Here is a 12,877-nt window from a genome sequence, read left to right on the forward strand (position 1 = left end):
AAAGGGTAGTTAATGCATGCACAATTAACGCACTGCAGCAGACAGGTGTGAATGGGCCCTAACAGTTTTCAGTCTTTACAGACCATCCACCTATATGTATGCAAATACTGACTTTTCTTTTTTTTTTTAGACCTACCTGAAAGATTTTGAATATAAAAATACGGTATACACCGATCTATGGGATCATCTACAAGCGGTAATTTTAAATTTCTTAAAAAGTACTGAAGAACTCATTGTGAATATTCTATATGAAACACAAAGATTGTTCCAGTAGAAGGTTTTATGGGCCACATAGATTAAGCTGCTTTTCAGAAGATAAGTCTTAGCGGCATAAAACACATTTGTCATGATAAAGTTACCGAATAGTTATGAGACTCAGTATTCTGATGACATCCTCTCCACTTAACATTTAATAGTACATACTAAACACACATCAATGCAAGATCATACTTGAAAACAACATAAATTATTACAATCTTGGAAATTGTTTTGGGTTGCTTTGACAGAACCACATTACCTCAGGAAGCCCTGTCTTGGAGCATATGTAAACCCATACATATTCTGACCTTTTAGGTGTAGCGCTACCCTCGTGAGACCCACTGTCTTGTGAGTATCCCCAAGCCTCCTTCCACACAGCCAGACAACTAGTATTTTCACACAGACTTGCATCCAGAGAGAGTGGCCAGTTCATGAACTTGGTTTTGTTGTTTTATTTAGGGGAATTCAACTTGGATAGAGAATGGGGATTATGACATTGTCCTCTCTGCTGCCCCAAGCCCTCTCCACACCTCTCCGCAGAATGTATCCTCCTGAGCCAGCCCGAGCCCAGCCTAGAGGCCATACTCCCCCAGACTTAGGGGACCCTTCCTAGACTCTGATAGTATCTTCAGCACAGAGTCAGGAGGAGGCGATAGAGCCACAACCTGTAGAGTCATCCAGATGACCTGCAATAACCCAACCTTAATGACCCACACAGCTACCATGAGTCACACAATGATTTTGCCTATAATATACTACACTATTCTAGTAGCACACTAGAGGGTGCTACATTTGGAAAGGGTGCATCACTAGCCATTGATTAACTCAGCAAACATTTTTTTAATTACTGTTCTGTAGGTCATGTAGCCACTTTTTTCACCTCGCTTCACGTTGCCCAGTTTGTGGGGTGGAACTAAGTTCCTGTGTCCTCCACCCCGGACTTAGCAAAGCACAACGGAGCTGACCATCAAGGCAATGGATCCGCCCTGCAGCCATTGGATCAAGCCCCTTAGTAAGCCGACTTGACTAACTTGTGAAGGAACCAGAAGCATGCAAACTGTGGTGGCAACGCTGCAGAGGCTGAATGAGCCTGCAGATCATTGTCACCAAGAACGAGGAAGTCAGATTGACAGAAACAAAAATGCATTTCTCTAAAAGCAAAGAATAGATTATAAACATTTTTAGAGATGGTTTATTTTATTTGGGAATGGAGAGGGGGGTAATTGGAGTTTTACAATTACTTTAAATCTACCTATGCCCCTGCCAAGTGAGAGGAGGTGTGCACACAATACAGTCTCATCCACTACCATAAAACACAGAAGCCAGGATTCTCCTTGTTCTGCATTTGCACTTCTCAAAACGTATAATAGGCTGCTAAAATAAAAAAGGATTCGTTTAAAGCAGGGGGTCTCCAAACTTTCTAAACAAATATCCAGTTTATTGTCCTTCAGGCTTTATGGGGACCAGACTATGGCCAGTGGGAGTAGAAAATGCATTAGTACAGTGGAAGCAAACAATGCCCCATACTTTGTTTTAATAGAAGGAAAAGTGACCCCATTGTATCAGTGAGAGGAATGGTGCCCCATAATTGTTGTCAGTGGGTAGAATAGTACTCCATCATTGGTGTCAGTGGGAGGAATAGTGTCCCATCATTGGTGTCAGTGGAAGGAATTACGCCCCATCATTGGTGTCAGTGGATGGAATGGTGCCCCATCATTAATGTCAATGGATGGAACGCTGCCCCAAAGGCCAATAAAAGACAGGCAAAGGGCTATAGTTTGGAGACCACTGGTTTAAAAGCTAAATCCACCATTTAAAAAAAAAAAGATAAATGCACCCACATTTGCAGGCAAAAAAATGCAATTGTCACTTTTTGCAAATGAGCCTGCAAAGCTTTGCAACCAGTGGATCCTGCAGACTCTTCCTTAAGCTCCTTGTCTGAACCCAGGTACGGACTTTCAGTTAGAGAGCTGGAGAGCTTGTCAATGGACTATGATTGGGGTAATTACTACAAGTCTGTATCCCGCATTTCCAGATATAGTTCATTCACAGATCTCAGAGTGAATGAAACGACTCTATGGGCAAAGCCCTGCACAGTCGCGCACAATTCAGAACTGATAGCTGCCAATGGGGAGGTGTTTTGTTGGTGGGGGGGTCAACTTGGCACCATGTTACATGGCATACTTTAAACTTGTAAACAGGCTTAAGAATGTGGAGTTAGCCTTTAAATTGCTGTGTATCAATAAGAGCTCATAGCAGAACACAATGTACACTTAGCATAACCATGTACTGTTTCATACTCTAGAACACTGTTTCTTAACCTTTTTTCAGTCAAGGCACCCTTTAAAATGCAGCACAATCTCGAGGCACCCAAATCCAATATGTAAAAAAAAACAACTAATAGTTTTATATAATGCAGCAGCATCCATACACATAAGACACCCAAAGTTAAAGGTGATTTATTCTTCCAAAGCAAATACACCTATAACACAGGTACTGACTAGTATTCCATTGTTTCTCTTCTCCCTCAGTTTCTCTCCCTTACTCAGCTAATGTGACACCAGTGTTGATGGAGAGGGGTGGGGAAGGGGCAAACAAAGATGCTGTGCAAGAGCCCGATGTCCTCCTTATCAACCGATGATGTCTTTGGTTGTTAGCCGATTGCTAGAAGGTTGTAATAGTGCACAATGAAAACCTATGGCTTTGTGCAACTAAAAGGCAGACTTGATCCACCTGCTGGCTTGTAGACAATTTTTGGGCAACTTTTATGCATTTTGTCAAGGCACCCTTGAAGAAACCTGAAGGCACCCTGGTTGAAAAAGGCTGCTCTAGAACATATACAAGGAAAGAGTGTTGTTCCCCAAAGTCTGCCAAATGCTGGACTATAGTCTGAAGCCTTGCAGTGCTCACTCATTACAACAAAGTGACATCATAACATCTGCTACTTAAGATTTCTGCACATAGTTCAATGGGAGACAACATGTTCTAATAGGTATAAATGGAAAGCTCTCCCATTTATGTTTGGACCAAACCAAATATGGTTAAACCAAAGATGCAGCCATGATGAATTCAATCTTGTCTTTTTGTATTTTGTGTGATGGAAAGCTTTGTTATTATATTGTACAGTATCAGTAATAGAGCCTTATTTCATTTTATTTTTAGGCTGTAAATAAACAAGACAAGGTAAAACTTGACTATACAGTTAGAGAGATCATGGACACCTGGGTCTTGCAAATGGGTTTCCCAGTGGTAACAGTAGATACAGTACCAGGTGTTTCGGAACAGAAGCACTTCCTTCTAGATCCAGACTCAGATGTCAATCGTCCATCAGAATTTGGGTAAGTTGATGCACTTTAACCTCCCTGGCGGTATTCCCGAGTGTAGCTCGGGGAAAAGTTTCAGTTCCACAAGCGGTAACCCCGAGCTACACTCAGGCTTACCATGTGGTGCTACTCCGCGTTCCCTTGATCACTTACCTTGTCCTGCGCTCCCGCGATGTCCCTCCTGCAGTGTCCCCGGCAATGTAATCCGGTGGATGCCGGCATCTGTCATCTGGGTTCCGTGCCCTGCGAGCGTCGGGACGTACGGGGGACGGAACGGCGGGAAGTTTGAAAATGACAAAAAGTGACTCACTAAAATCACTAAAATCAGATAGTAAAACATTACTGTATCAAACCATTACACATACATTTTGTCCCGAGTGCTTTGTCCTGTGTCCTGCCTGCATTTTTACTATTCTTTCTGCCTGGAAACTGAGAAACGTCCATGGCGTCCAAAAAGTGTCCCTTTAGGTCAAAAGCGGTTTTAGACCGGCTAGAGAACAGCGATAGTAAATCAGAACCACTTGCAGAATTGAGTGATAATGATTTGTGGGGAAATTCGTCATCAGACACTGAAAACGATTTTGCGACTTTGCTCAGTGATGTGTGAACTTGGCGCTCTATTTCAAATTTCAGTGTTTTTGGTTTGATTATATTATTGAATTAAATTTATTATTATATTATTATTTTTTATGAATATTTATTAAATTATAATTTATGATTTCGTGTTACAAGTTTTATCCTACCCGGGATGTTTACTAGACTCTTGTTCGGACAGATTTCAGTGAGTTATTCCTAAAAATTACAGGCCTACAATAAAAAAAAAACATATTTCCATGCAAAAAAATGTACCGCTTTGAGCACAGAAATAATGACATAATCAGACCGCTAGGGAGGTTAAAATAATAGACTAATGTATGAGTAATTATGTTTTAGAATAATAAATGATAGAAATGTTCAGAGGGGGGAAAAGGAAAAATCTCTGCCGAGACCTACAGTAAAATTCTCAGTGAAACTCTAATAACCACACCTCCGGTTCACTGCTTTTCTCAGGGTCCCCACACACTTTGACCCTAGGGCTAAGTCAGGAATCATATGCTTACACACTTACAAGAGGACTCTGTCTCCACTACCTCCAGTGTCCCCTCTGTCCCACTGGACATCTGAGGCCCATTAAGAAATGGGGGCCCATGTGGCCGGAAAATGCAAAGTGCTATTTGAATGATGCCTGTACTGAGCAAGGGACTTTCTGTGTTCAGTAAGCAACAGGACAACTGTTTGGCATGGGACCCAAAAGCTAGCAGCAATCTCTGGAGTAGTGGTGCCTACTACATTGATTATCAACTTCCACTGGCATCCCGCAGGTATGACATGTACTGTACATACTTACATTGATGCCAGCTAGACAAATGTAACTATATAAAAATTGACTTACCTAAACTTCAACTTTAGCCTGAATTCACACATATGCGGTGCAGCACATCGCATGTGATTCGCACAGGAACCGCACCGCATTCCTGTGCAAATCACATGCGATTTCTGTGCGGTGCAATTTGAGCCATTCATTTTGTATGGCTCAGATTGCACCACATCCGGAACAAAATAGTACAGGACCCTTTTTTTTTGCTACCACCAGAATTAGATCACATAGGTGTGAATCCGATTCTGCACATTGAACCGCGTTTTGCGAACTGATTTTGGGGTGTTGTTAACATACACACCCACAGCAGTTCGCATGAACCAGGTGCAATGATGATGCAGTGCAGAAATCACAAGCGGTGTGAATTCTGCAATGCATCAGTGTGAAACCAGGCTTAAGCTCACTTTGAAAACTACAACCCGGGTGGAGGTTTGATATACATAATTGATATATTTTTTTTCTGTATGTACTAAAATGCATTACCCCTTGCCACCTCTGCTGCCTAACCCTTTAATAGGATCTGAATGCGAGGAGGCAGAGTTGGGCTATGTGATCATGAGAACACTGATTGGCTATCACAGAGTTCACATGATTGAAATCTGCCAATGCCAACATCACCAAGTGGCTGGTCATGTTGGCATTGAGGTCCCACAAAGCAGAAAAACTCAACTAATAGTTAAATCTTAACCTCATTCTTCGGATACAGAGTAATCAATATTAGGTGATGTTACTCTTTAAATTGCATTACCAACTGGATAATCTGTCTGATATTCCTGTATTCAAACCACTTTAGCAGAATTAAATCAATTTGCTGATTTAAATCTATTTCAGATATATCTGGAAGGTACCCATTTCATATCTTAAAAGTAATGGACAGAACGGAACTTGGTGGCTTACAGGGCAGCGAGGTATGTAACATATTCAAAGTACCATTACAACTGTGTCAAAATGCAGGTCACCTCCCAACACATGCACCATGCACCTAAGTGCAACATATTGGTGTTAATGGGCTCCAGCAAAAGCAATGGATTTTCCAACAAGAAATTGTGCCGTGCTCCATTGGTAACCAATATGTGTATATAAAACTTTCAAACCAGGGGCGGACTGACCATTTGGAAACCCGGGCACTGCCCGAGGGCCCGGGGTCAGTAGGGGGGCCCCATGAGATGCCCCTGGTACCTTTTTCATAGGCTTTTTTGAGTTTGGGCAAGGACACAGGGGCCCCATGATCCCCTGTTGCCCAGGGGCCCCATGAGTTGTCAGTCCGCCCCTGTTCCAAACTCATAAATCTCTTCCAAAATTAAACATAATGTCCATGTCACATCTGTGATAATTGGATTTTTGAAGTGATGTGGACAAATCAACTGTTGCTTGTGTTATCATAACAACCACTCGTGCACCTTTACCAGTTGGGCTCTCACCTGGTAAATATGACCAAACCGTTAAGTGAGGTCATATAAAGCTTGTGTCCATTAATATGGAGTGTGGATAGATGGGATAGTTATGCTAAAGGGTCTGGATCCCCTCACTTCTTTAGTAGTCCTCCCCCATCAGTTCATATGACATAAGAAATAATCAAAACATAGTGCCTTATTCTTATTTAAAACATGTATAAATACACTGTATTGCACTCACATGTGGATGATGTAAAAAGCGCTGTTGCATATAAACTCCAAAGAATTGCTAGCGATTCAATGCTGTGTACTTGCTAGTATCTCTCTCTCTCTTTCTGCATGAGCGTTGTGACGTCAGAGCCCCTCACCTACATGTTACGCCACCGGGTCACGTGGCTTCATCAGGGAGAATTGATTGGACAGCACAGCGCTCATTCTCTTTATATATGGGGATCACTTGGGCGCCATTTTCCTGTAGTCCGCATAGCTGTGGCCATGTTTTTGGGGCCAAATTCCATATACTAGAGAAGTTTATCATTGCAGCTATTACTTGGCCCAAAACGTAAAAGCTGGTTAACCGCTTAAGGAACGCCCTGTAGCAGATATACTGCTACAGGGTGGCACCTGTGCGCAGAATCACGTATATATATATATCCTAGATTGTAAGCTCGAAAGAGTAGGGCCCTCTAACCCCTCGTGTGCTGTTTGTTGTTGCTGTACTGTTTCATGTATTGTCCCCCCCCCCCTTCTATTGTACAGCACTGAGCAAACCCTTTGGCGCTATATAAACTTGATGTAATAATAATAATAATAATAAGTGTGATTTTGCATCTCTGGGAAGGGTGAGCCATTCACGGACGCGGATGTCAATCACCAGGTCCCGGCCAGTAATTACCTACCGGCGCTCGGCGATTACCGAGCATCTCCGACGGGGAGGAAGATTGTTTTGTTTACAAACAATCTTCCTCCCTGTCAGCTCGAACACACTGCTCGGGATGGCTGTGCACAGTATAGTCATCCCGATCAGTGTGCTTACAGTAAGGAACACCCCCCCCAGCCCCATAGTAAAACACTCCCAGCACAGTTAACCCTTTGACCGCTCCTCACATTAATCCCTTCCTGCCCAGTGCCATTAGTACAGTGTCAGTGCTTTTTTTTAGCACTAATCACTGTATTGGTGCCACTGGGGTGTCAGTGACACCAAGTTAGTTTCCCCCCCCCCCCCCCAGTATCAGAATATCCGCCGCAGTCCCACTAAAAGTCGCTGATCACTGCCATTACTAGTAGAAATAAAAAATCCCGTTATCTATACTGCCATTTGTAAATGCTATAACTTTCACATAAACTAATTTACATGTATTGGGATTTTTTTTTTTAGCAAAGACATGTCGCAGAATACATTTTGGCCTAACTTTATGCCGAAATTTGATTTATTAATTTTTTTTTTACTGGACATGTTTAATAGGCAAAAGTCAAAAATATTTTTTTCTCAAAATTGCAGTCTTTTTTTATTTATAGCGCAAAAAATACAAAATGCACAGGCAATCAAATACCACCGAAAGAAAGCTCCATTTGTGGGAAAAAAAGGATGTAAATTTCATTTGGGAGCAGCGTTGCATGACTGCGCAATTGTCAGTTAAAGTAACTCAGCGCTGTAACGCAAAAAATGGCCTGGTCAGGAAGGGGGGAAAATCCTCAGGAGGGCAAGTGGTTAAAGTATAATTTGTACATTTTGTACTGGCACTGTGTGATCCTCTAATTGAATCTTAGCTGAGCACTCAAATGAGAAACAGTAAAATAAAATATATTATAAATGTGCATACCGATCCTTCCGCCTGAGCGGTGATCACAGCATGCACTACTACCACAAATGTAACAGTCAGTCCGGCATATCAACTATTGTGATGGAATTCAATACAAGTTGACTGCTCTTATCAATACCATGATGTGGCGTTTGACTTAATTTGGATGTACCAAGCTACAGTCAGGTCCATAAATATTGGGACATCGACACAATTCTAACATTTTTGGCTCTATACACCACCACAATGGATTTGAAATGAAACGAACAAGATATGCTTTAACTGCAGACTGTCAGCTTTAATTTGAGGGTATTTACATCCAAATCAGGTGAACGGTGTAGGAATTACAACAGTTTGCATATGTGCCTCCCACTTGTTAAGGGACCAAAAGTAATGGGACAGAATAATAATCATAAATCAAACTTTCACTTTTTAATACTTGGTTGCAAATCCTTTGCAGTCAATTACAGCCTGAAGTCTGGCAGCATAGACATCACCAGACGCTGGGTTTCATCCCTGGTGATGCTCTGCCAGGCCTCTACTGCAACTGTCTTCAGTTCCTGCTTGTTCTTGGGGCATTTTCCCTTCAGTTTTGTCTTCAGCAAGTGAAATGCATGCTCAATCGGATTCAGGTCAGGTGATTGACTTGGCCATTGCATAACATTCCACTTCTTTCCCTTAAAAAACTCTTTGGTTGCTTTTGCAGTCTGCTTTGGGTCATTGTCCATCTGCACTGTGAAGCGGCGTCCAATGAGTTGTGAAGCATTTGGCTGAATATGAGCAGATAATATTGTCCGAAACACTTCAGAATTCATCCTGCTGCTTTTGTCAGCAGTCACATCATCAATAAATACAAGAGAACCAGTTCCATTGGCAGACATACATGCCCACGCCATGACACTACCACCACCATGCTTCACTGATGAGGTGGTATGCTTAGGATCATGAGCAGTTCCTTTCCTTCTCCATACTCTTCTCTTCCCATCACTCTGGTACAAGTTGATCTTGGTCTCATCTGTCCATAGGATGTTGTTCCAGAACTGTGAAGGCTTTTTTAGATGTCGTTTGGCAAACTCCAATCTGGCCTTCCTGTTTTTGAGGCTCACCAATGGTTTACATCTTGTGGTGAACCCTCTGTATTCACTCTGGTGAAGTCTTCTCTTGATTGTTGACTTTGACACACATACACCTACCTCCTGGAGAGTGTTCTTGATCTGGCCAACTGTTGTGAAGGGTGTTTTCTTCACCAGGGAAAGAATTCTTTGGTCATCCACCACAGTTGTTTTCCGTGGCCTTCCGGGTCTTTTGGTGTTGCTGAGCTCACCGGTGCGTTCCTTCTTTTTAAGAATGTTCCAAACAATTGTTTTGGCCACGCCTAATGTTTTTGCTATCTCTCTGATGGGTGACAGCTCTTTGGATCTCATGCAAATAGCACACTTGAAATGAACTTTGGACCTTTTATCTGCTCATTGTAATTGGGATAATGAGGGAATAACACACACCTGGCCATGGAAGAGCTGAGAAGCCAATGGTCCCATTACTTTTGGTCCCTTAACAAGTGGGAGGCACATATGAAAACTGTTGTACTTCCTACACCGTTCACCTGATTTGGATGTAAATACCCTCAAATTAAAGCTGACAGTCTGCAGTTAAAGCACATCTTGTTCGTTTCATTTCAAATCCATTGTGGTGGTGTATAGAGCCAAAGATGTTAGAATTGTGTCAATGTCCCAATATTTATGGACCTGACTGTACTGTGTTGTTTGCACAACTTTTTTGTTCCCATTGTTTGTGTTTGTAAATTGAAAATTTGCTAATAAAAAGAATTTTCAGAAAAAAAAGGAGTGCATGAGCTATGTTTGCTGTGCTGCAGTGCGAATTCAACCCATTCATAATAAACCACCTAGAACCACATGTGAATTGCACAGGAACGCATAGCGGGTTCCTCTGCGATTCAGATGCAGGCATATTGTGAAAGATTCAGTCTGTACACTGCCTGCTCATTAGAAGACAGGTAGGCTGCCAAATCCCTGCTGCCAGAGAAACAAAGGGAAAGCAGCTGTGATTTCATTGCTTCTCATATAAACTTTTCAGATGCAGCTGGAGAGGTCAGGGATGTCTCATTTCAAAGCTACCTAAGCCTGAATTCACATATGTACAAGGCGGTATATCGCATGTGATTTGCATAGGAACCGCACCGCATTCCTGTGCCAATCACATGAGATTTGTGTGCGGTGCGATTGGAGCCATACATTTTGTATGGCTCTAATCGCACCGCACCTGCACCAAAAAGGTGCAGTACCCTTTTTTTGGGTCCGCACTAGAATCGGATTGCATGGGTATTCACACCTATGCGATCCGATTCTGCACACCGCACCACGTTTTGCGGACTGCTTTCAGGGTGTGGTAACTTAACATACACACCCACAGCTGTTCGCATGAATGGGGTGTGATTCTGATGCGGTGCAGAATTCGCACAGAAAACACTGCAAATTCCGCACCACATCAGTGTGAGCCAGGGCTCAAGCTGGCCATACACGTGTAGATTTTTGGACAAGAATATTCATAAGAAATGTATGAAAATTCTTTGCACATTCGATAAATGTCCGAATGTTGTTCGAAAATCGTCTTTTACTATTAACATTTGATTTTAAAATGAATGTAATTTCTGATTGATAACCACATACACTTGCAGAAAATTTGTTTGATCGAAAAAAGTTTTCCTTCCTGCCCCTTCAAATTTTCCCATCACTGATGTTGAAAACAAACATCGATTTTATCCTACTAATAAATAAAAAATCAAACAAATATTCCTGAAATGAAAATGCTTGAATGAAAATCTATACGTGCATGGCCAGCTTTACAGCTTGTAAAGAATATGTAAGAAGACTTTAATGTCCCTAGTCTGGACACAGGTGCACTTAAGGGGTATATAATAATTCTCTAGAATGTTTAATACTGTCCAGTCATAACATTTAATTGCATTAAATTACATTACATTACATTACATTACATTGAGTTTATATAGCGCCAAAGGGTTTGCTCAGCGCTGTACAATAGAGGGGGGGACAATACATGAAACATTACAGCAGCTACGAACAGCACACGAGGGGTAAGAGGGCCCTACTCTTTCGAGCTTACAATCTGGGAGGGAGGGGGTAGTGGTACAGGAGGAAGTGGCTGTGGGGGATGGAGTGGTAGGAGGAATGAAGGAGAGCAGCAGTTAGGTGAGGGTGGGGTAGGCTTCCCTGAAGAGGTGGGTTTTCAGGGAGCGCCTGAAGGTGAGGAGGGAAGGTGACAGTCTGATGGATTGGGGTAGTGAGTTCCAGAGGATGGGGGAGGACCTGGAGAAGTCTTGCAGACGTGCGTGTGAGGAGGAGACCAGGGAGCAAGATAGAAGGAGGTCCTGTGAAGAGCGAAGGGTACGGGTAGGGTGGTACTTGGGAATCAGGTCGGTGAGGTAGTTAGGGGCAGTGTTGTGAATGGCTTTGTAGGTTAGAGTGAGTAGTTTGAATTTGATGCGTTGGGCGATAGGGAGCCAGTGGAGGGAGAGGCAGAGGGGGGTGGCAGAGGTGGAGCGGCTGGTGAGGTGGATGAGTCTGGCAGCTGAGTTCAGGATGGTCTGAAGCGGGGAGAGTTTGCACTGGGGTAGGCCGGTGAGGAGGGAGTTGCAGTAGTCAAGGCGTGAGATAATCAGGGAGTGCACAAGTAGTTTAGCGGTGTCTGGGGTAAGGAAGGTGCGTATTTTGGCGATATTGCGGAGGTGGAGCCTGCATGTGTTTGTCAGTGATTTGACATGAGGTTGGAAGGAGAGGTTAGAGTCCAGAATGACCCCAAGGACTTTGGCTTGCGGGGCGGGATTGATGGTGGTGATGTTAGTAGTGATGGATAGGATGGGGGGGGGCGCGGGCAGGAGGGAAGACGAGAAGCTCGGTTTTGGAGAGGTTGAGTTTGAGGAAATGGAGCGACATCCAGTCAGAGATGTCGTTTAGGAGGTGAGTGATGCGGGCGGAGAAAGTGGAGGTGAGGTGAGGGGTGGAGAGGTAAATTTGAGTGTCATCAGCATAGAGATGGTAGTTGAAGCCGTGGGAGTGTATGAGTTTGCCAAGGGAGGAGGTGTAGATGGAGAAGAGAAGGGGTCCAAGGACAGAGCCCTGGGGGACCCCAACAGAGAGGGGGAGGGAAGGGGAGGTGGCACCATTGTAGGAAACGCTGAAGGAGCGTCGGGATAGGTAAGAGGAGAACCAGGAGAGAGCGGTGTCTCTGACGCCAAGGGAGAATAGTTTATTAAGGAGGAGGGGGTGGTCAACTGTGTCGAAGGCCGCGGAGAGGTCCAGGAGGAGGAGGACAGAGTAGTCGCCTTTGGCTTTGGCGGTAAGTAGGTCGTTGGTGATTTTGAGGAGGGCGGTTTCGGTGGAGTGTAGGGGACGGAAGCCGGACTGTAGTGGATCAAGGAGGTTGTTGTCAGTTAGGTGGGCGCTTAGGCGGTTGTAGACTAAGCGCTCCAGGAGTTTGGAAGTGAGTGGCAGCAGGGAGATGGGTCTGAGGTTGTTTGGGTCAGAGGGGTCCAGGGAGGGCTTTTTGAGTATGGGGGTGATGTGCGCATGCTTTAGGGGGGAGGGGAATACGCCGGTAGAGAGGGAGAGATTGAAGATGTGGGTGAGGGAGCAGATGAGGGAAGAG

General features: G+C 43.7%; 1 protein-coding gene across 1 annotated transcript in view; it reads left to right on the plus strand.

Annotated features, from left to right (window-relative positions):
* LOC149454213 (aminopeptidase N-like) overlaps window positions 1-12,877 on the plus strand; it is a 108,616-nt gene that overhangs the window by 66,316 nt on the left and 29,423 nt on the right. The window contains exons 10-12 of the mRNA XM_089687617.1: window positions 131-196; window positions 3,421-3,596; window positions 5,830-5,906. Of these exons, the coding sequence (XP_089543743.1) occupies window positions 131-196; window positions 3,421-3,596; window positions 5,830-5,906 (319 nt within the window). The remainder of the gene's footprint in view (window positions 1-130; window positions 197-3,420; window positions 3,597-5,829; window positions 5,907-12,877) is intronic.

This window comes from Staurois parvus, unplaced genomic scaffold, assembly GCF_062004578.1.
Source record: "Staurois parvus isolate SC_StPar_1 unplaced genomic scaffold, SC_StPar_1.0 ptg000432l, whole genome shotgun sequence".
NCBI lineage: Eukaryota > Metazoa > Chordata > Amphibia > Anura > Ranidae > Staurois > Staurois parvus.